General features: G+C 51.9%; 1 protein-coding gene across 10 annotated transcripts in view; it reads right to left on the bottom strand.

Moving 5' to 3' along the window:
• Positions 1–10,977, bottom strand: part of PRRC2B (proline rich coiled-coil 2B) — a 61,186-nt gene extending 50,209 nt beyond the window's left edge. For 9 of the 10 annotated variants that reach the window (XM_021691752.2, XM_021691756.2, XM_021691753.2 and 6 more), the window contains exons 1-5: positions 10,784–10,946; positions 9,821–9,998; positions 6,798–6,900; positions 3,771–3,843; positions 50–193 (exon numbers count right to left, since the gene is read on the bottom strand). In XM_021691752.2, the coding sequence (XP_021547427.1) occupies positions 50–193; positions 3,771–3,843; positions 6,798–6,900; positions 9,821–9,998; positions 10,784–10,898 (613 nt within the window). In that variant the 5' untranslated portion in view covers positions 10,899–10,946. Of the gene's footprint in view, positions 1–49; positions 194–3,770; positions 3,844–6,797; positions 6,901–9,820; positions 9,999–10,783 lie in introns of all 10 variants that reach the window. The other variant, XM_021691751.2, reaches the window with a different exon arrangement.
• Between the last annotated feature and the right edge of the window lie 12,781 nt (positions 10,978–23,758).

Genomic DNA, 23,758 nt, shown 5'->3' with positions numbered 1-23,758 from the left:
CAGTCCGCTGTTCCCACACGTACCCAGACAGGGACCACAGTGCACTTACTCTGAGGGCGGAGGCTTGGTCCTGGCCCATACGACAGATCGAAGACGCCCCTTTCCTTGCCAGCCTTGTCCTGCCCTCCAGCTGCTTTCAGCGTCGGAAACTCCTCGGGAGAGAAGGATAACAGTCGGCTTGAGCCCCTTAAACCTGCCGAGAAAAGCAGAGGACCCGGTGAGGGGCACTGACGGGCATCAACAGCTGTCGGCTTTAGCAGCCCCGCGGGTCAGGAGCCACGCCTCCTGGAGCAGGCTCCCGCTGAGTGTGTCCCATCTGCACGGGACAAGGAGAGCGAGACGCAGAAGACCTGCAAGGGCTGGGACAGCAGATCACAGTCGCTCCAGCCCAGATCCTTCTCCTTGCCTCCCCAAGGCCTCCACCCCAGATCCACCCTCATTAGCAATAAACATTTCACTCCTGCAAGCCTAGGATCTGTTCCTTCTTTTGCTCTCCCATCCACTCCCTGATGCTATAGGCTCCTCAGAGAAGAAACCCTTCTTTAACTTTCTGGGAGCACTCAGCACCGGAAACCTGAAATCATCTTTTAGACGGATGGCTAATAATAAATGGTGCATTTTAGGGTCCAGTGGGATCTGCTGCTTGTATCTGGACCAAATGCCCAGCACCCTATAAACTTAACACGACAGTTACAACGTCCGGCTGTGATACGCCTTGTTCCTTCGACGAGAAAGCCAAATTTCCCCCCCAGGTATTCTTCTTAGCACCACTGATCCACGGACCTGTGAACTAAGGCGGGCTTGGCCAGAAACATGCAGCTGGGATTAGTGCAGACGCACAAGGCAGCAACCCACTCACTGCCCCACTTAGCGAAAAGGTCCAGGGTCAAATACACCTGCCAGGGTGACAACGGGACACATTCCTCAGCGATGATTAACCTGAGAGATGATCTCCAAGCGTCACAAAGGAGCCCTGCTGCTCTGTGAAGGGGGACTTCGACTCTCAGAGTCGCTTGGACACGTTCAAAACCCACTGGCAAGGATGAAATATGGAAGTCGTGCCTTAAAAATACACATCTGAAGCTTAAAAACAAACACTCGGTACTTTTTTCTGCCTCAGCTGTCACGAAGGTCTTGCTCTATCCGTGGATTAAACTCACCCTCCACAGGTAAGAAAGAGGGAAGAACTCAAAATCTCAAACCAAAGCAGTAGCAGAGGGTCCCCCACCAATCCCCTATGCCACGTGGTCCCTGCGCGAAGGTCCCAGGTGGAGCCATCAGTGGGTCCCGCCGCCCCACCGGAGCCCACGAGCCTCAGGCGTCAGCCCACACCAGTCAGGCCCCCGGGGGCTGGTCCAGGTGAAACAGGCCCAACGACCATCTTCTACAAGGAGGGGTCTATCAATTCAGGAAGAGCCCTTCCGAAGCACAGAGCCAGGAACATGTTTGTGGGCCTCACTGCCAAGTGCCCACCGCCCCGACAGCACCTCGGGCCTGTGACCCCCGTTCCCGCCCCCGCCCAGGCCCAGGACACGTCTGTCCCTCCTCCTGGGCTCCTGGGTTCTGCCACCTCCAAGACGAGCGATCAGACATTCAGAGAGGATTTTGTCATGTTTTGGAATTATTTTCTAGACCACGTCTTATTTTTTTATAGGAAATAGAATCACAAGGTTCAAAAGTAAGAAGCCGTAAAAAGGTACGAACAGATGACGCCCCCCCCCCCCACCACCTACTTCCGACGCCCTCAGAAACAGGCTGCTTCCAGCTCCACTCCCTCCCTTCCTCTGAGGCTCCCTTCCAGACTCTTCTCTAATGCACATACATGTTTTAGAAGTAGATTTTCCCTCATCTGAATTTTTTTCATGAATAGTAGTAACATACCGTACGTACTACTCCACACTTTTTTTCATTTAAGAATGTATCTTATAACCTAGGGATCTTGCCAGATCCATGTAAAAATGCTTTTTTTCCTTATAGGCAAGTAGTATTTCATTAAAGCACCCAAATCTGGTGGACATGTCAAGTGATTATTCCCAATCTTTTGCTGTTATAATGTTGCAAGGAGTATCCCGTACATATGTCCTTTCTCACAGGGGCAAGGATCATTCTAGGGGGATTTCCACACAAGGGAATTGCTAGGTCGAAGGGTGTGCATATCAGTGTTTGGATAATGGCCAAGCTGCCCTCCACGGGGGTTGTGCCAATTTACACTAGGATTTTTTTAACCTCTGTAGTTTTTTTTTTTTTAAGATTTTATTTATTTATGAGAGAGAGAGTGCACAAGCAGGGGGAGCAGCAGGCAGAGGGAGAAGAGCCCAATGCGGGGGTTCTAGGGGGCTAGATCCCAAGACCTGAGCCAAAGGCAGAAGCCTAACTGACTCAGCCACCCAGGCCCCCCTATAGTTCTTTTTAAACACAAATTAATACATCTGATTTACTTAAAAAAAGTTCTAGCCTTACAGAATCAAGGCTTTCGAAAGCAAGGACTACTGTGAAAACAACCTAGTGAGTGCTCTTTATAAAGCCTCTTTAAAGACCTAATTGTAGGGGACTGAGACAGGTCTTGCCCCCTCTATCTCACCCTACAGACTGGAGCGTAAAGCTCCCTTACAGACGGGACAGATGCAGGCCGAGCTCTCCTGCCCTGAGCTCCCCTGGAGGAGCTGGTGCTTGACAACACTTGGCACACTGCTGCCTGATGTGTCATTCCCCACCAGAGACCGAGGACAGAGCCTCCGGCCACGCAGAAGGGGCACGTGCACTGGGCAAGGCGGCGGGGGGGGGGGGGGTTTGGGGCAGGCAGGACGTTAGCTGTTTTTCTACACAAGCTGCAGAAGGTGGCAGCCGAAGCCTCGGCTGTCGCACGGAGAAGGTGCCGCCAGGACCGGGGGTTAGAGGGTACACAAAGCAGCCAGAGAGTGCTCTTCGCAGGAGAAAGGGCGATCATGGGCTCCCACTCCCACCACCAGCCCCCTCCTTCCAGCATCATCCAGTTTGGTCCGCACAGTGTGCTAGAAATACTCGAGCAAACAGTGACAAATTAGGAGGGCTCATGTAGAAAAATCTGGATTTTTGGCTTCTCTCAAAAAGCGCCCACTGAGCCTGGGCCTGCCTGCTCTGAGGGCTGCTGTCACCGGAGGTGGGCAGAGTCTGGCCGCGCTCTCGGCCTGCCTGGGAAGCCGTCGGATGGGCCACTGAGCGGTCCCTGAAAGCTGAGCACCTCCTCCTGCCGCTCTCCCCGTCCCCGCTGCGGAGCGGCTCGGCCTGGCGAGACCTCTCGAGTCGGGCATGACACAAACGGTAACAAGTACCGTGTAAGCCACGAATGCTCTGGTGTCACCGTCCAAAAAGCAAGCAGCTCAATTCCCAGGCCCGAGCTCGGCTCACGCCACACCACGCGACACCTCCTCCTCGCAGGCCCGGGAGAGACAAAGTGGACGCATGTCAGCCACACTGCTGAGCAGGTCTCAACTCCCCCGGCAGCACAGCCGAGACAGAGAGCGGCAGGGCCAGTGTCCAGCCTCCCCACACACCTCAGGAGGAATGTCTTGACTAATAGCATTCACAGAAATCAAAGAGCCGACAAGCCTTGCGGAGTCAGCGCTCCCACCCCTGGGGCAGAGGGAAAGGCTCCACTGAGCAGAAGCTCACTCAGGTGAGAGCTTCCACAAAGCTTTAAGCCAAGAGCTGCCACGACCCAAGGGGAACAGTCCAGAAAAGGTACTTGTCCCTCCCACACACCCAGCCCAACACCACCTACCCACACTTACCACCTTCGTGTCCTGCTGGCTTTCCATTCAGCTGTGCCCATGACTTTGGTCCACCTGGCACTGAATTTGTGTTCTGAAAGAAGGAAGGAAATGAGAACAAAGCCAGCCCAACTGGCCTGCTTTCCTCCCAGCTTCCCACCTGTGCAGCGGTCTGAGCGTCAGGAGCTGCCAGGCCCACAGCACAGGTGAGGAGCGGGACGGAGGGCATGGCCAGCTCACGCAGCTGGTCCCACAGCAAAGCCAGGACTCAAGCCCACATCCCCTTCATGCTGCACTCCAGAACATACTGTCAGGTCGCCTCTCGCACCCACACAGCACTACTGTGCCTCGCTCCAGAGATAAATACCAGACCCCAATTCTAGCATGTGTCTCAAAAATCACGTGCCCTTGGGGCGCCTGGGTGGCTCAGTCGGTTGAGCAACTGCCTTCGGCTCAGGTCATGATCCTGGAGTCCCGGGATCAAGTCCCGCATCGGGCTCCCTGTTCAGCGGGGAGTCTGCTTCTCCCTCTGACCCTCCCCCCTCTCATGCTCTCTATCTCATTCTCTCTCTCAAATAAAATCTTAAAAAATAAAAAATAAATCTCTGTAATGTTTAGGGTCGTTTAGAATGGTGCTTCTGGGGGCGCCTGGGTGGCTCAGTTGGTTAAGCGACTGCCTTCGGCTCAGGTCATGATCCTGGAGTCCCGGGATCGAGTCCCGCATCGGGCTCCCTGCTCGGCGGGGAGTCTGCTTCTCCCTCTGACCCTCCCCCGTCTCACGCTCTATCACATTCTCTCTCTCAAATAAATAAATCTTTAAAAAAAAAAAAGAGGAGTCCCCCTTCAAAAGGTCTACTTTAAAAAAAAAAAAATCACGTTCCCCTGCCAGCAAAGGAGAGCTAGCACAAGAAAGCTGGCGCGCCTCATCTTTCACCGGATGGGCCACTACGCCGCTTTCCGTTAACTACTGTCATTCTACAAGGCACAACTACTCAAGTGAGGACTTCCTCCTCCACTAACCTGGGCTCGCCAGGCTCGCACGCAATCCTAGCAGCTAACCCAGGAGCTAACAGTGCCGAAAGCTCACAGCAGGCAAGGTGTTATGCTAGGCACACCCCGGCGGAGCAAATCCTCCCACACCCTGGGAAGGTTCTAGTCCTATCCCAACCGAGGCTCAGAAAGGAGTGGCCAGTCCCAATTAGGAGGGCAGGACCAGGACTTTGTCCCCACTCGGCCTGCAACCCAAGTCCCGTCGAGTCCCCAGCCACTGAGTCCAATGCTTTCCCAACAGCATGCAACCTAGCAGCCTTCCCCCTCCAACGGAAGGTAAAAACGCACAAAACAAAGCTGGTGCAGCATGACATTTCAGCACTTACCGGGTCAAACGTCACATTAAGTAATGACTCTTTCCCGCCCAGCACAGCCACCCGCACCACCACACTCAGGGCACACGGCTGCAGAACTGACTAGATCTCACAATCCATTTATTTACCAGGAGTTGCTCTGGGATTTACCTGAGTGCTCTGGGATGGCCACAGGCCCCTGCGACTGGCCGGTCCCCCAGGAAGCACAGGGGCCCCAAGGCCCCACAGCCTCCCACTCGGTGTCTGCAGCCCTCGCCCACCAAAGGCACCAAATGGGAAGAGAATGGCTCAGGGCTGAGCAGCGGTCCTGACGTTGCCATCAGAGTTCCTGGTGCGCCTCTGACAAGAGCAGAAGTGCTGTCGGGCCTCCGGGGCGAGGCTTTAGAGGCTGGGGAACACCGGGAGTCCCTTCTCATGGCCACCCCGTGGGAAAAGCTGAGCCCTGGGCAGGGCGACCAGCACGCTGGCCCCGGGCCGGGGCTCTGACCCTCCGCAGATGCCAGGAGCATGCCAGGCCCCGCCCAGACTCTGCAGTCCCGGGGGACAGGACAGATCCACTTCCAGCAGCTCCCAAGGTGAGTCTGACCTACAGCAAGGGCTGCAAGACCCAGGCTCCCCCAATCTCTTAGCTTCCAACTCCAGGACACAGATCCGGACTCAACGCCGTGCTCTGACTGGGCGCCAGGTACTAGTGGATTCAGGCCAAGGAACACGGGAGCTTCGTGTGAATGTGGGCTTCTTTTACCTTTTCCTTTAATTTCAAAAGCACAGTTCAGTGTTGGGTGGGGGAGGGTGCCCTTCTGGTGCCCAGGGAGCAGTACAAAATGAAAACACAGTAGTGCAGGTTGTTTTCCAGAGAGCTGCTGAGTGCTAGGTACCTATCTACACATCTTGTGGTCTTCTAAAAAATCTGTAGACGTCTCATCTGGATTTCTAGCTACCAGCTAAGCGTATCCTCCTGCTGATCCATGAAACCCACAGACAGACTGCGATGGACAATACATTATGAGCCCTTGCTTAAATCCTGACTTTCTGTTTAGGAAAACACTATTTATTCATTTATTTTTAAGATTTTATTTTTTAAGTAATCTCTATACCCAACATGGGGCTTTAACTCACAACCCCAAGATCAAGAGCTGCATGCTCCACCGACTAAGGCAGCCAGGCACCCCCAGGAGAACACTTTACATGCATCAACAAATTAAGGGTCATAGGTCAGTATTTCCCGAAGTTGTTCTTAGAGACACTAGTCTCCGAAGACGGTCCCTCAGACAGGTTTCCTAGGACAGATGGGTTCCGGGAACACCACCCGCTAAGTCTTCGTAGAGTCACAGCACACACGAACACACTGAAGACACTGACGAGAAGTCGGACAGCAAAGGAGCTTTTGCTTAATTTTGTTTTTCAACTCACCTGATCCCCGAACCTTCCTGTGACCTAACCGGTCCCCATGGAGCACAGCGGGGGACCCTGATCTGGCCTGTGGCTCACCCCCGTGACCTCGCCTGAAGGCAAGTCACCAGAAAGCAAATTAGCTGTCTGTACTCTGTTCTGGATCTGGGGGTCTTTCTCCAAAAGCCGCAGATTCAAGGCACCTCACGGGACCCCGACAATGTCCCGTGCTCCTGTCCCACGGCCCCCCGCCAGGCTCGCCTCTGGAAGGAGCGGGGCATGCGGCACCTACCTCCTGGCTGCTCGACTGTGTCGGCTTCTGTAAGCTGGAGACAGGCCTCTGCAAACCCGGCTGCGGCAGCGACTCCGGCGGCGGAGAGCCCGTCACACTGGAACTGGACAAGGCAGGGGGCGCGGGGGTCAGAGGGGTGGGCGCACGGGCCCCTCTGCACCTGCCAGAGCCTCGGCAGCAACACGGGAGCTCCCCAGCAGACTCTCACGCCGCAGAGCCCACGAGACGCCGGGCCCCCTCCGAGGCCTGGCCGCTGCCGGGCAGGACAGTCGTCGGCGCCCTGGCAGAGCCGCTCCTGCACAACCCAGGAGCCCACCGTGAGCTGGAGGGACTGCCAACAGGGAAACCGAGTCAGCAAGGGAAGGGGCTCGGAGCCCCAGACTCTGACCAAGAGCTCACGGCAGTGCAGGGGGCTGATGGCTTTGAGATGTGATTTTTCTCCTGGCTTATAAAAGAAATATGTGCCCAGAATAAAAATAAATGTGTAAATATATATAACACAGAATTTGTCACGATCTCATCCTCCAGAGTGAAACGCCAAGCAGATTTTGCTATATATATATTAACATAGTATTTTTTTAACATGAGTGGGATAACACCACACACACAATTCGTAGCTTGTTTTGTACTTAACGTATCTACCGTGCTTTCAGGACAGCACACGGATCTACCTCTTTGTTTTAGAGACACAGTACAACTGGATGGGCCCCCATCCCCAATTTTTTTTCCCATTACTGGCAAAATTTCGATGAGCACTTCTTAATACGTATCTTTGCACACTTCTGCATCATTCAGTAGTCTGAGAGGCTCTGGAGTTTACAAGGTATGGCCCAGGTGCCCTCCAAAGAAGACTGTGTCAGTCGATACTCAACAACGGGCTGTGAGGAAGACGTCTGCTCCCCCAGAGCCTTCTGGGCACTTGTTCCACCGAGGAGACCCGAGGAGGGCAGCAGTCCGTCAGCCAATCTCCCCCGATGCCGGGGGCTCACCAGTAAGCTGACGCCAAACGCTACTCACACACATATGCTGCTGGGGTTGACACGACCCAAGGAACCCAGCGTGCAGCACGACTACAAAATGAAGGCCACTAATGTCCTTTCACATTACCTTCTACCTACAACAGAAGCTTCTATGTAGTGTCGCTCTTGTGTTCTCCAAACCTAAGCACAGAGTCCCAGCAGTGGTGGCCCTCACCCCATCACCTCCCTGAGACTCTGAGGAAGGACGAGGCCCAGGGGAACAGAGGACCAGCGCCTGGGGTCCACGGCCTCGTCCAGTGCCCCGTCCCGACCTTCCCCTGGCTGACGTGCTTCAGCACGGCCTGATCCCTTCTGTGCCAGTAACGGCAGGACCCCACATAAGGAGGGAGTGAGGCCCTGTCCTCGCTCTCTGGAACTTCTCGTGGCGGAGGCAAAGCAGGACTTATGTTGAAATGTACAATATCCACGTCATTACAGGGTCTGTAGTATCTGCCATCCGAACAGAATGACAGCAGCAGCTCACACCTGCCACACACCTTCTCCGTGCCAGGTACCTGACCTGCGGCAGCTCGCCTATTTCCCACAACCACCCAGGACAGGGGAGCTCACAAATCAAATCCCTCTCCAGGTTCCAGAAAGCTAGTAGGAAGTGGCCTGGCTGATCCTAACAGTCAGGCCTTACCGTCAACCTGTATGACTCCTAAACAAACGGTTAGAAAATTTTTAAAAACAGCTTTTCAGACTCTACTTTGGTTATTACTCCTTTATGCTCATGTGACTGAACCATGTGCTCCCTCTCTACATGTTGTCTGAAGTAACTGCAGGCAAGTTTTACAGAAGCCGCCACGGCCGGGGCGTCTGGGTGGCTCAGCCGGTTGAGCGGCCAACTCTTGGTGTCGGCTCAGGTCATGATCTCAGGGTTGTGAGACCGAGCTCCGCGTCCGGCTCTGCGCTGAGCCTGGAGCCTGCTGGAGACTCTCTCCCCCTCTACTCCTCCTCCTCCCCCTCCCATCCCCGCACTCGCACGCGCACTCCCTCTCTCTAAAAAAAGCTATCATGGCCATTTCCGGCAAGAGAAAAGGACACGGGTTGGCAGGCTGTGCTCTAGGTCACTTTGACTCTCTGGATCCCGAGCACCGGCAGCCAGAGCACAAGAGGAGATTGAGGGCAGGAAGACGTATGAGACCAGACTGTGTTGTTCTCACTCCCCAGCAGGCAAACCCTAGCAGCAGGTCCTGCCGGCCAGCCTTAGCAAGGTCCTGTCCCTCTCTGGTCCCCTCCCAGCACAAACCCAAATCCTCCCTCCTCGCCACCCTTATGGCTGGCTGGCGCCCAGCAGAGGAGACTCGCAGTGGAAGGTGGGAGGGAGGGGCCCAGGTCACATGCCCGGGGCAGAGCTGGAACGGGACCCCAGCAGCCACAACATTTGCTCTGTTGCTCTAATGATTTTTGTGCCAGACCCTGGGCCTCCTAAGGCTTCCGTAAGTGCTGTGCTGGCAGTGGTGGGAGCCTACAGGGAGGCTGCATATCAACCCTGAATAATGAGGATTCTGGATTGTTCGCCTTCATAACTGGGTCTGTTTGGAGCAACTAAGTGCAGCAGTCTTTGTGGAAAGCTGCTGGCCCCGAAGCTGGGAAGACAGCCTCCTCCTCACCCTGGAACCAACACAAAGGGACTACCGGCAGAATGGAGTGTTCGAGCACCCGCCCCGTCCACAACAGCCCTTCCTGGCTCAGGAACTGGCACCGAGGCATTGCATAAGCTCCTCTGGGGTGATGAGGCCCTTCCTAATAAGGCACAGGGGACACTGGTCACCAGGGACGAGGCAGCCCACAGAAGCCCTGCTGCATCAGCTCCAAAAGCCAGGAAAAACGAGAGCAGGGAGCAAGAAACGACCAAGCAGCAGGAGTCAGGGTGAAAGAAGCTTCCTCTGGGATCTCCCCGGTTCTCCCGCTCTGCACTGCCTTCTGCAGAAGGAAAGGGGGCCACGGCACTCCATGAGGCTCCAGCTCCCCACCCACACCTGCCCCCACTGCTCTCACCTCTTTGGGTCTTGCTGATCCTGCTTGTTTGCCCATCCCGTTCCGTCCTTGGGAACTATCACGATGTTGGGGTCGTTTCCTCTGTTTTCAGACTTCAAGCTTGGCAGGTTTGCAGGTGGTGGCATGCGCCGGGCTGTGGCAACTTTCCCGAGACTCTGTAAGCCATGTCGAGGAATAACTGCACGAAGAGAGGGGTGGAAACAGACAAGTTTCAGAAGCAAAGAGGCCAGTCAGTCAACTGCTCCTTCAAGCTCTAAGCAATGACAAAGACAGCCAAACAGACACAAGGGGCAGCCTGCGTGCAAACAAACGAAACGGTCTGGGAGCTGCTTCGGCCGCTTAACAAGGCCTTGGCCTTCGCCGAGGCCTCGGAGCCACGGAAGCGGCTGACATCTGTGCCGAGGCTTCCATTTTCCTAGCGGGCAAGAGCAGGTGCAGGGAGTTTATGCCACAGGCGGGGAACCAGGCCCAGACACCTCCGCCCCACGTGGTAACCACCCCTCCTCAAGCTGAGGTTGCTCCGGCCCCGTTGTGGCAGGACAGAAGGGACAGCCTCTGCCAAGCCCCGTGCCAGGCCTGAGCAGGGCCCCTCAACATTCCCCAAATCCTCCCAGGGTGTGGACGGTGTCAACAGGATTTTCCCACCAAGCTCCAGAATGTCAGAACCAGGAAGCCTAAGACAGGGTAACTAATGCAAATGAAGTCCCAGTCTACCCCATGGGGGGAAACCGATCCCCGGCTTCCAGGAGATAAGACAGAAGAGGACACAATCCCATGGGAGCAGAGCCAGGCTATCCAGGCCCTGAAATCAGACACCAACAGGAGCAGGGGGGCGATTCTGCGTCCCCAGAGCTGCCAGGTGACCACTCCACGCCCAGAAGGCAGTCTGACCAAGTGAATTCCTGGCCTGGGGTTTCTCATGTAAGGGAAAGCGGAGAGAACTGGCCTCACCCCGGTTCTTACCTGAGGATCTGACTGCGTCTACTGATTTTCCTTTATACTTATCAAACAGGCTGAGAGTCGAATACTTGCTTTTCCCATCCTTGCCCTTGGTTATTTGCCCCAAACGATCGGACATTGCGATGAAATGTCATCTAGTAAGGAAATTTTTCTCGGCACCGCTCCCAATCTGCCTTTGAAATGTTAAAAAAAAAAAAAAAAAAAAAAAGAGCGTTATTCCACCAGAATCCCTGAGGCAGTGGACTGAATTCTTCAGGGATCACGGATCTCCTTGAAGACCTGAAGAAAGCCTTGGATTCTGTCTCTAGAAAAACGCCCTTACCACACACAGGCCGTTTTGCACACATTTAAAGAGCATTGTGTTGTAGGTCCCTCCCCCACCCCCAAAGTTAAGAAGTCCTATTCTGTCTGAATTGACCAGAGTCTACTGCTCACCAGTGACACTGAAACGTAAACCTTTCCACACTGAGTCCTCTTGCCAAGTCAAGGACAGCTCTTCAAGATGGAAAAATAAGTGCTCATCACTGTAACACATCCATGTAACATCAAAGCTCAGGCAGAGTAGGGGAGGTACAGAACCTGCCTACGGAAAGCTGTTCATTTCAAGGATGAGCAAAACCAAATCAAAGGGTAGCAACCAGAATCAGGAAGCCTTCAGGAACAGCCGGGTGTGTGCACTTCTCAAACCAAAGAACCAGCATCCAGAGAAAAAGCACCTGCTCAGGCAACACAAGCAGGGCTCTCTGGGGTGCAGACTCAGCAGCAGCACCCCCAGGGGCAGACCACGCGGGGGCTCCACTGCCCCCTCCACTTAGAAAATCTTGACAAGATGACCAAGAAGGTAGCTCCTAACCTCTGCCACTTTCTAATTTCCTTCGGGCTTCTACAAGTCCATTAGCATGTTACTCATTCATTCACTCATTCATTCAAATACGAGCGCGTGCTGCCAACGGTGAGTGAGTGCCGCCTGGTAGGGGACTCACCTGGGGACTAAGAGCTTTCACGTCTTTTATCCTATACTCAAGAGGTTCTTGGTTATTGTTTCTAAAACTTGATCATGATAAATAAACTTGTAAAAGCGACTATTACTTCCCATTGGAATTCGTGTATGGGGAAGAAAGCTAAAGCATCCACTTAGACATACTGCTAATATGTATGTCAGAGGTAACTGCAAACACTGATATTCGCTGATAATAAAAGGCGCCTGGGGGCAGTAGCCACAGTATGGTTTGCTCTTTTACCCTATTCAGAAGCCATGCAAGCCGGAAGGAACAGCCCCAGTGTGCTGGCAAAGCACTCTGCACCCCCCGGGATGACTTTAAGATAAAATCCTATATATTATGATCCAAGACTTTATATAAAGCACAGGGAGCAACGATCAGTTACAAACTGGGGCCAAAAAAGTGTAACAGGAGAGACAGTGACATCACATACCTCCAGGCTCCCAGAGCCTGGCGCCAGGCCGAAGGCGAACCAAGCTGGTTCTTACACGAAACTGGGTACATCCATCCTTTCATTCGTCTTGAAAATGAATGAAATCTCTAGGAGAGTCAGCCTCAGTGAAGACACAAACCACAAACGCTCCCAAGCTTACGTGCCAGAGCCCCCTCTAGTGTGTCTGCCTCACGAGCCCGGAGTGCCCGGAGCAAAGAACGACCACAGACGGAAAATCGCCTGAAGTGTCCAAATCCTGATTCTGGTGCCCCGGGGTTCCATAACACACCGCTTTATCTTTACATCTCGCTCCCGGGAGCTGGCTCCAGGAAGTTTCTGCTCCACGCCCCCAACAGTCATAACTAATAACAGCATTCTTCCCCCACGATGGGCGGTAAGCCCCTCAGGGCAGGAACTGGATTGTATTTTCATCAGAATAACTGGTATTTAACAGGACCTCAAATGTAAATCAGCTTGAAATTCTCCACTAGGATTGGATGAGATCTAACTTCTAGACACTTCTATCAAATCAAAAGATCATTCGGATAGGAACATGAACCCCCCCCCCCCCGACTATTAACAGAAGCCCTGGAGACTGTCACCATGGTGATGGGGACATGGGGCCCCTGCCTTACAGAGCTCACAGTCTACAACAGGGGACGGCAAACACTGGTCAGCATCCTTTCCAACAGCCTGTTTTTTTATAAGCCCTCAAACTAAGAATGATTTTTTAAAGTCATTTTTCACATTTGTTTTAAAAAACAAAGAATTTGTGACACCCTATGTGGCCCGCAATGCCACAAGTAGAAAAAGTTTGCTCACCCTGGGTCTAAAAGGAAGTCTTGAACAAGCACTTTCCAAGGTCTCCAGGTCAGCAATAGCTGGGCAGCCCAGGAGAGGCTCAAGCAGGGGTCAGGGCAGGGCCCCAAAAATGGGGGGGTGGGGAGTGGGCAGGCAGAGCAGGTTACCCCATGGACTGTGATCCAGACACTTAGGGACTTGTCTACTTAGCACTCTTTTCACAAACTCGGGGTGGGGGGGGGAGGGGAGGGGGAACGACACGCATAACCAAGAAGTTCACATCCTAATTCCCGGAACTCTGACTTCGTTACCTTACACAGCAAAAGGGATTCTGAAGATGTGATTAACATAAGGATCTCGAGATAGGGAGATGATCCTGGATTATGTGGGCAGGCCCACAATAATCACAAGGTCCCTAGAAGGGGGAGCAGAGGGCCAGAGTCAGAAAGCTGTGGAAGCTAAGGCTGGAGCACTCTTTGAGGATGGGAGGGGCCACAGCTAGGGCTGCAGAAGCCTGGAAACCTGGAAAAAGCGAGGAAAGGATTCTCCCCCTGGAGCCTCCCGAAGGAACCAGCCCCACCCACACCTTGACAGTATGTAGCCCAGTAAGACTTCAGACTTCTGACCTCCAAGACTGGAGGATAGGAGGATACATTTGCACTGAGTTGTTTTTTGTTTTTTTAAGATTTTATTTATTTGAGAGAGAGAGCGCATGCGCCCTTGTGAGCAGGTGGGATGGTGGCAGGAGGAGAGGGAGAAGAGGCTCCTCACTGAGCAAGGAGCTGGTCCTTGGGGCTGGATCCCAGGACCCTGAGAGCAGGGCCTAAGCTGAAGGCAGGCGCTTACCCAACTGAACCACCCAGGCACCCCTCCATTTGCACTGTTTTAAGCCACTGGATTTATGGTAATTGGTTACAACAACAGAAAAGACACTCATTTGTGCGCCCAGGTGGCTCAGTCATTAGGCGTCTGCCTTCGGCTCAGGTCATGATCCCAAGGTCCTGGGATCGAGCCCCGCATCGGGCTCCCTGCTCGGCAGGAAGCCTGCTTCTCCCTCTCCCACTCCCCCTGCTTGTGTTCCTGCTCTCGCTATCTCTCTCTGTCAAATAAATAAATAAAACCTTTAAAAAAAAAAAAGGAAAAAAGAAAAGACACTCATTCAAGAGGCTTTTATTAGGCATTACCATGTGCCCAGCACCGAGCCGAGCCTGGGATGCAGCTGAGGGCAACCTGGACCCACCCCTCCATATGTCCAGCCCAAAGAGATGACAAGATCCACCCACGGTCACAGAGCTAATTAATAAGAAACTCGTTCCAGAACTTTCTGCTTCAGCACAATGATGAAAAGTAGCACATCACAGCTACCTGTCTGCTGTCCCTGACCACAGCTCTCACCAGACTGGTGACCCTACAAACATTTCTGAATAAAATCACTGGTGCCTCCTTCCGGGACACATACCTTGCAGAACTACAGATTTAGCATTGTTAATTTAAATTCACCTAACTACAAAGTTCTTTACTAAAATTCAAAACCAAACTGACAAAGGCCACGGAAGGAAAAATTATTTACCAGCCGTTCTGGGCTATCCCATTTCCACATGAAATCCTAAAGTACTTGACTTCTGCACATCAAATGTCTTTTAATTCTGAGACTTGACCAGAAAATACCTGTTTCCACAGATAGTGCTAAAAAGTCTGTTGGTCCAAACTTCTGCCAGTTCACTGGTACAAACAGACCTTTCTTTGATTCTGCACTGCCCGGGCCTGTGGGCAGAGGCTAGAGCGAACACAGATAGCTCTCCCGGGTCTTCCTGGTGACAACACCCGCCTGAGAACTAACCAGTCCCCACCCCCACCCCCAGGAAGCACTAGGAGACCAGAAGCCTGACCACACCCCCAGTCCTGGCACCCCTGAAAAAAACTGAAGAAAAGAAAAACCCCAGGCAAACAGGATCTATTCTCCTGGGAACTTAGAACTGTGTCCAGGACTGTTAGTCGGTCTACAGCTGTTGCTTGAAGCCCTCCCAAGAAATCCAAGCATTCAACAAATACTATCTGAGCACCTACTATGTTCAGGTGAAATGCTTCACACCCCTGGCAACCGGCACACCTCGGGGAAGCCAGAGGAGGGCACAGAGTGGACTAACGCCTGCATCGAACCTGTATATGCAAATTTGTGGAGTGCCCCCTCCTCCCACTTTTTAACCAAATTTTGCACGTGTTGACACACTATTGGCCTCCCTTGTCCTCAGTTTCCCTGTCTACAGAATTGAGGAGCCAAGACAAGATTTCCCAAGTCCCAGCTGGTTCTAAAAATCAAACACATCAGTGTTGTTAATACCCCACAGCCACAGAATTACAAATGATTTTGTCAAAGTAGCTGTCTCTTATCACACATCCAGTACTGGGATCCTATATTCCTACCTAAAGCTGGGGAGCTAACCGCAAAGCAACAGAGCCACCGTTGCTGTGGAAACAGCATCTGTGGGGGAGGGGCCGCGTACTTTTCATTTTCATGCTCCACAGTAAGACTGCACAGAGGGAGGTTCTTCCAGCCTCCAGTTTTCCCCAGAACAGCAGTCAACAAGTTACAGTCAGCCCTAAGAATATGCACCAGAGCTCTAGAGGGCCCACAAAGCATAAACTATTTACTGCCTGGCCCTTTACAAAATAAGATCACAGACACTGGCCTCAGAGCATACAGTTTCTTTCATTAAGCCAGATTTCACTGGACACAAATATAACCATTCAGGTATCCCCAACCGCATGCACCTCCAGTAAAGCAGTGCCACTCTGCTTGCCCCTCGGTTTTCACAAACATCAGGCCAGGAGCACTAACTGTTAATAGGAGTTTAAACAGCTCACAGGTATCTGCCGAGTTTCTTACCCATTGAAACACACACACCACACAATGGTCTCATCAGATGGCAGAAAAGTGCAGGCAAATATCTGGGTGTGAATCATGAAGCCGGACAAGAGAGAACGTGTTTCTCAGCGGCTCAGAGGCGTGTTCGTGCAAGCCTGACTCACGCCCGGATCCGGGGACAAGAACCTGCTGAGGCACACCAGGTCCTTGCAGACAGGCGCGGACTGAGATTGGCTCGTAGCCACAGCTTTCTCTCCCTTTGGTAGGTAACAGAATTTCTTTCCCAAATAAAATCTAATTTGGATCCTCAGTATTACATATATAACAGATACGAGCCCCGGGTGCCGTGCCAGGAGGGGTCCTGCCCACCCCCCGCCCCCTACGTGGTAACCCCGCTCTTTCCCACAGCCAGCCACTCTGAGGCACGCCAGGGAAGCCTGCCAGGGGGCCCCCGGCGCGTTCTGAAAAGGGCTGGCCTACATGAAAATATCACCATTAGGTGGAAGAAAAAAAGAACTAAAATCCACGGGAACATAGCTTTGTGTTAGGAAGAAAAGGACATTTAAAAACAAATGCAGGTCTGCATATTCTGGCAAGTCATCTAAAGAAGTGCTCTGAGAGGCCCAGGATCTGCTGGCAGGAAAACCACCAGAAAGATCCGCCCACAGAGGCAACTGAATATCCAAGCCCTGCCTCTGCAGACAGTAGCCCCACCTGCCACACAGGTTACCGGGCGGCCCGTCAGCTGCTTGCCAGGGGGAACACCTCCCTGCACTCTCTTACCAAAAGCCATTTCCAGGACACGATTAATTTCCCTCTGCTTGGGTATGAGACGGTGCCAGACACCCAGAAGCCCACCTGGCCAGGTGATGTGGGCGGGCCTGTAACTCACCAGGGAACCAGTGCAGCCACGAGCCAGGCACCCTGCTGAGCACCCACATGTCCCCACTCTTGGAAGACACTATGCCACCAGCCTGCTTTACAGAGGACACCGAGGTACGGTCCGGACAGAGAAGTAAATCGTCCAAGGTCACAAGCCTACAGGACATCAACCCTCAGGCCCTGGAGACATCACCAATACTGAGGAAGGACCTACTGTGTGCTCCAGCTCCAGCCCTGCTCTCCCTGTGCACAGACAATCACTAGGTTGAAGATTCATGATCGGCCAGAACCGTGAGGCCAGCGTACGTGCCATGACGGTGAGGCATGAGCAGGAGCCGGGAAGGGGTGGGGGTGACACAAAGGCGGACTGTCTCCGCAGAGAAGGAACAGAAAGATCCCGCTGTGACACAAAACATATCAAAAAAGCATGATCCAACAGGGATGGAAACTGAGAGCAGGCTGGATAAACACTTGAGAAAACCACCAGAGGGGCCAGAACGGACGTAGTCGTTAGTATGCTCGTTAAGTCTGAAACAGGAAGAACCATCGCCACAAAACCCAGGTGCAAGATTAACAGATGATCCCACCTTTCTCCAACATGCCAACGTCTGGCAAAAAAGAACTTTAACTTAAGGGAGGCACCACACCCCCTACTTCAAATCCTCAGACGCTTACTGACCATTATGTGTGTGCCGAGGATGTGGCGTCCACAGACTCTCCATCCCTGTCCCCAGAACACGACGTTTTCTGTGAAAGGACAGATAGTGTGTTTGGCTTTAGAGCCGGAGACCCCACCTCAGCTACTCAGCTGACCACGTCTACCACTGCGGCAGTGATGCAATCAGACAACACAAAGTCGAGCTGCGTTCCAATAAAACTTTATTTACAAAAACAGGAGGCAGGTGGATTTGTGGCTGCAATTTGCTGATCCCTGGTCTAAAGGAAAATAATGTGTTATAGGAAGATGAATTCAAGTAAAAGAGCTTCACATATGCATCAGGACAAAAGCAGGAGCTGGGGACAGAACTGGGGGGTGGGGGTGGCGAATCCCAGCTGGTTTTGCAGGGGAACTCCTGCCACCTCCCCCTCAGCAACAGCTGGGGCCAAACATTCTGCACACCTCCAGCTTTCAGAGGCTCCCTACAAGGCAGCAGTCAGAAAAGCAGGGACCCATACTTCTGCATCCCCTGGCTGTAAGGGTCCCCCTGGCTGTGAGGGTCCCCCAGCTGTGAGGAGCAGGCCGTCAGAAGAGCTGGGGCCTGGGCTCTCTGTGGCACAAACCGGTCCTTCCACCTGCAGATGCCCAGCCTCGAGGTTTCTGCAGAAGAGCCGTGAGGGGTGCCTGCAGACTACAGGACAAACCTCTCTAGGAGCAAGCTGCTTGAAAATAAAGGCGAGGGAACAACATCGGAATGAAAATGGGGTTTCTGGTCCTCATGTTTGTGGGCCATCACCAGAAAAGACCCCCATCCCCAGACAGCATGTTCAGGAAGCAACAGAAATTAAAAATAAGAAACAAGGCGTGCGCTGCAGGGACCAAGCCACTTCCCCAGTCCACTCTTCTGCACACTGAGGTTTGTAAGCCCCATCCTTGACTCCCTGGACCACACACAGGCTCAGCTCTCCTGGACTGGCCCTTGGCGACCCTCCACCAGGGCCCAACCAGATCAGAAGACCCTGCTATCACACCTTTATCAGGATCCCACTGTGCCACGGACAAACCCAAACCTCCAGCCCAACACACTGGCCCCAAACAGCCCCCCAGTCTCATCCCCACCCCCACCAGTCTCATCTCTCCAAAACACGGGGTTTGCATCTCGCCTCCACCCCACACTGGCTGTGTTTTTAAGGCCTGTTTCCTCGTGGATTAAATAGGGATGAACATACTGTTACCCACCTCCCAGGTCTGACCTCAGGAATAATGAGAGAAGGAACACAGCACGTGCGACCCCGTGCCTGTTCACCCTTAGAAGGTTCTCGGCAAGGGCAGCTGTCACACTGGCTCCGCACACCTCATCTCTCGGCCATCCAGCCCCACCATCAGCCTCACGCCCAACACTCATCCCTCCGATGACTGCGAGTGGTGAAGCCTTCATCCTCCCCGGCCCCCCCGGGCTCCCACCTGTGCTTCCACCTTCTCTTCTCCTGTGATCAAGGGACCTGTCCCCAGTATGGTGCATCACAGCTAAAGGGCCCTGATGCAGAGTGCAGGCCTCCCAAACCACCATGAGAAATCCGAGAGATGTTTAGGATCTGTTGGTGGACCCTATAATAAATTCTCAAGAGACAGAGACACACTCACTCTCAGGAAACCCTCTTGAGATAAACATGCCACTGTGGCTACATCTTAAACAAGACAAAACTGCCCCAGCTTCAAGGTTTCCCACTTCAGGGCAGTAAGCATGAGTATTCGGCGCCATCACACTTGTGTTACGACAGACTGCTTCACGGAGGGGGTAATCCCAGCCCCACTCATTTGTTTATCCATAACGTTCTTCAGTAACAAAAGGAATATATGCTTGATAGAAGCTTTAAAAAAGGGGCCCCTGGGTGGCTCATAGTTGGTTAAGCATCTGCCTTCAGCTCAGGTCATGATCTCAGGGTCCTAGATCGAGCCCCACGTCGAGCTCCCTGCTCAGCGCAGAGTCGGCTTCACCCTCTCCCTCTGACGCTCCTCCTGCTTATGCTCTAATAAATAAAATCTTAAAAAAAAAAAAAAAAGCTTTAAAAAATACAGAAAATTATCAGTTAACTAAATTCTAAACCAATTTGCTATTGGTTTAAGAAAATTACAAAAATGATTTTAAGGAAAGCCTCCAGAGGACTGCCGACGGGCCAAGCACAAGAACGCAGGAGAGTCCCAGCAGTGACTGTTTACAACCAAAGCCTTCCCGTAGGAATGACGTCACTGTCGAGGCTGGAAGCTGGGCTGGAAGGAGGAGGACGGACCGGCAGGAAGTGTCTGTCTTTAGCCCAGTGGAAAGCATTCCTTCCCCCTTCCCGAAGCCCCTGCCCTCGCAGATCCTCAGCTATGAACACACAAGAGGGTGGAGGGACAGAGACTGGTCCTAACAACCGTCAAACATCGGCCGGGCTGCATAAACTCAAGGCTGCCCCAGAGACGACTGAGGGGCTCTTGCAGACAGTGGCTCTCTACACACACACAAAGAATTACCATGAGTCCAAGGGCCACCTCAGCCACTTCCGTTTGGGGACAGAAAGTCTACTTTAGCAGGCTGTTGCAGGACTAGAAATGACGGTCACAGGTGTAATACAAACACCCCTTGTTGAGTACTTGCGGCACTGGGTGACTCCCCTGCCGCCCTCCTTCTAGCGCCCACCTCCCTCTGCAGCCCTGGCAGCTTCCGGCTCCAAACCTTCTCAAGGGTCCCGGACGGGGAAAGCCAGAGCTCACTCCCCGTGTATGCAAGGAGGCAGCGACAAATGACCAGGCATCCCAACCCGCCCTTTATTCTGGTCCTTGCAACACTGCAGCCACTGTAACCAAAAGTAGCACTCAATGTTCGACACAAAAAGACCGCCAGGGCGGATGGAGGGGGGCGGGGGGCGGAGCGCGCCGCAGCAGAACCCAGTAACTGACACACACACACACACGCACGCACACAAATATGACTGTGTGTCTATCTATATAAGCACACACATCCCTTAATTCAATTCCACTGGATTCAAGAAACACTATTTAGAATACAGGGAGGTTCTGGTTAAACACGGCAAAAAAGACTACCGGCGTTTATAGCTTACCCTTCCAAAACCCCGAAAATGAAAATAAACAACAAAGGGCACCCAAAGGTCAGGGCCGATTTTGGCCGACAAGGAACGGACAAGAGTGGAAACAGATCTTGCATACTGAAGGATCTTACGAACAGGACTGCCAGGGACTGGGGAGAGCTCAGGAGGCCCTGAGAGGCGGTGGGCACCTCGGCCGACAGGAAGGCAGGGATTTAACACTGGGAGGGCTTCTTGAAAGAGCTCCTCCCCCTCTGGATAAATTTAAAAAGTCTAGACTTGAAAAGCCAGGATCAAAGCGGGTGGGGGTGAGGAAGAGAACTTAAAACAACAACAAAAACAAAACAAAACAAAAACCAAAAAACAAGCTTCGTGAAAACCTGAGTGGCAAATGCTGGGCACCTCGGCCCCCTCTGCAGTCAGCCTCACGGCAGGGTGGCGGACAAACGTATTCCAAACATATTCAGTCCCTCTCTCCATGCCCCTGGCAAAGACGAAGGAGTCTTCCCTTGAAACCAATAGGCACAAACACCTGGGGCTCGAGGAAAGCAGGCCGGCCTCCCACCAACTCACCCTACAGGGATGAGCTTCCCCACTGACCCACCCACTCAGGACTCAATCGGCTGTGTGTGCCCAAGACCACAGACGTCTGAAAGGCCTCAGAGAAAAGGCAGATACCAAATACACAAACAAAAGAACCTAGAAGAAACACAATGTCAGGCACCAAAAATTTTAAAAAAGAAAGTAATAGGGGTGCCTGGGTGGCTCAGCCTTGTTAAGCATCTTCCTTCCTTCGGCTCAGGTCATGATCCCAGGGTCCTGGCACTGAGTCCCCCATTGGGGTCCCTGCTCTGCGGGAAGCCTGCTTCTCCCTCTCCCACTCCCCCCTGCTTGTGTTCCCTCTCTCGCTATGTCTCTGTCAAATAAATAAAATCTTTAACAAAAAAAGGTAATATAAAAATAGTATCCACAAAAAACTAAGAGAAGATACTAAACCCATGCAACAGAAACAGGATTTTTTTTCTTAGGGGACAATCAGAAAAAACCCTAGGAAGTATTAAATATATGATAGGCCAAACCCCACCACCTTATGTTAATCAACAGACAAATCTCAACAGAGAGACATTCTAGAAAATATAGGGCCAGTACTCCTCAAAACTGTCAAGGTCATCAAAAACAAAGAAAATCCGACAGCGTCAGTCTGGAAGAAACCAAGGAGTAAGGACAACTAAACGTGTGATCTTGGAACAGAAAAAGCCCATAAGGTAGAAAAACTAACACCTGAATAAAGTATAAACTTCAATTAACAACAATGTATAAATGTTGGTCAATTAGTTGGGATAAAATACCATACTAACATTAGAACTTTATAACTGAGAAACTGGCAGTACAGTATACAGAAACTAAAACTTTTCTGTAAATCCAAACTATTCTAAATTTTTTTAAATTTTAATTTCAACAGAAGAAATGAAAGAGAAGGAAATCTCAGAAAAACTAGCAAGAAGATGAATGCTGGTGTTCCCCCCCAACCCCAAAATTAAAGGATGAACGAACCCAGGAGTCCAAACTTAACTAGGAGTGATGGAAACACAGGATTTCCCAGGGAAAAAGGGGAGAAGAATTTATCAAATGAAAATAACATGAAACATCCCCAGGCTGAATACCCAAGATTACAAGGGCCCACCTAGTGCTCAGAATAACGGATACAAAAAGATCAAAGTACATCAGGGATAAAGAGAAGAACCCAAAAGCTTATGAAAGCGCCCTACCCACCCACAAAAAAAAAAAAAAAACAACAAACCCAGGAAGGAACAATCAAAATGGCAATGAAGTCTTAAGAGCAACAACGAGACACTTCTCACCAACATCATTCCCCTCCCCGGAAAATGATTTTCAACCTAGAATCTAATACTCAGCTGACCAAGTCAAGGTGGAGATAGCAAAAGACACTTTCAGGGCGCCTGGGTGGCTCAGTTGGTTGAGCGGCTGCCTTCGGCTCAGGTCATGATCCTGGAGTCCCGGGATCCAGTCCCGGGATCGAGTCCCGCATCGGGCTCCCTGCTCGGCGGGGAGTCTGCTTCTCCCTCTGACCCTCCCCCCTCTCATGCTCTCTCTCACTCTCTCTCTCAAATAGATAAATAAAATCTTAAAAAAAAAAAAAAGACACTTTCAGACTCACACAAGGGCTCAAACATACACCTTCTCAAGAAGTTGCAGACGAATATACTCTAACAAACAAGAGAGCAATCCAATACAGAGGCAGACATCAGAGCAGCTAATTCTCCCTTCCTCCTTCCTGGAGGAAGTGGTCCCGTCTTTCCCCAGAACGCCTGAGGGCTGCCCCACACCCAGCTGCGGGGAGAACCACGATTATCTAAGAGAAACCCATTCCCCTCCGGTCCAACAGTTCAGCAAGGCTACCTGATCCACCCAGACAAATAAGATACCTCGTTCCTTCATGACAACAAGGCACACTGGACCAACCAACTGGAAACCTGCCCCTCTCTGGACTTCCACATACCTGAGGCAATAACAACCTCATTGTTTAAGGCAGCTTAAGATAGCTGTGGTTACTTGATGCTCCAATTACCCAACTGAAACACACATGGGATCCAGGAAACAAGGGATCCAACAGAGGGGCAAAGCCCCAGGAATGACAACCAAAGGAAACCCGAGATGGCCGCGGCACATCAGGCAGGGGAGTGCCCATGCTGATGAGAGCAGCACAGCGGGTTCCGGGGGTAAACGGACTCACAGATTATCTAACGTCACTGGCAATTAGAAAATGGCATTTGTTGTATTTTACTGGAGCATTTGTAAAAAGGAGAAGATACAAGTTTTAATGTTGTTCAGTTTATCATCTATTTTGATACTGCTTTCTGTGTCCCACTTAAGGAATTCTGTCTTAATCCAAGATCGTACAGATATTGTTTTCTTCTAGAAGCTTTACTGTCTCATCTTTCACAGTTAGCTCTATAATCTACATAAACACGATTCTGGATGTCATTTGAGGTATAAGACTCATTTTTTGAAAAGGCCACCGTTTCCCTTTGTCATGTGGTCCCTTATGACCTATGTCATAAATCGACTACTTCTGTGAAGTCTGTTTCAAAATCTCTGTTCTATCAGCCTATTGTCTATCCTTTTGACGACACTGGGCTACCTTCATTACTGCAGCTTTTATAAAGTCTGGACGTCCAGTACGGCAAGTCCTTCAGCTTTGTTCTTCCTCAAGAATGCTTGGGTTA

The sequence above is a fragment of the Neomonachus schauinslandi genome, chromosome 13 (assembly GCF_002201575.2).
Source record: "Neomonachus schauinslandi chromosome 13, ASM220157v2, whole genome shotgun sequence".
NCBI classification, from domain to species: Eukaryota; Metazoa; Chordata; class Mammalia; order Carnivora; family Phocidae; genus Neomonachus; species Neomonachus schauinslandi.
This window is presented reverse-complemented; position numbering and strand designations above follow the sequence as displayed.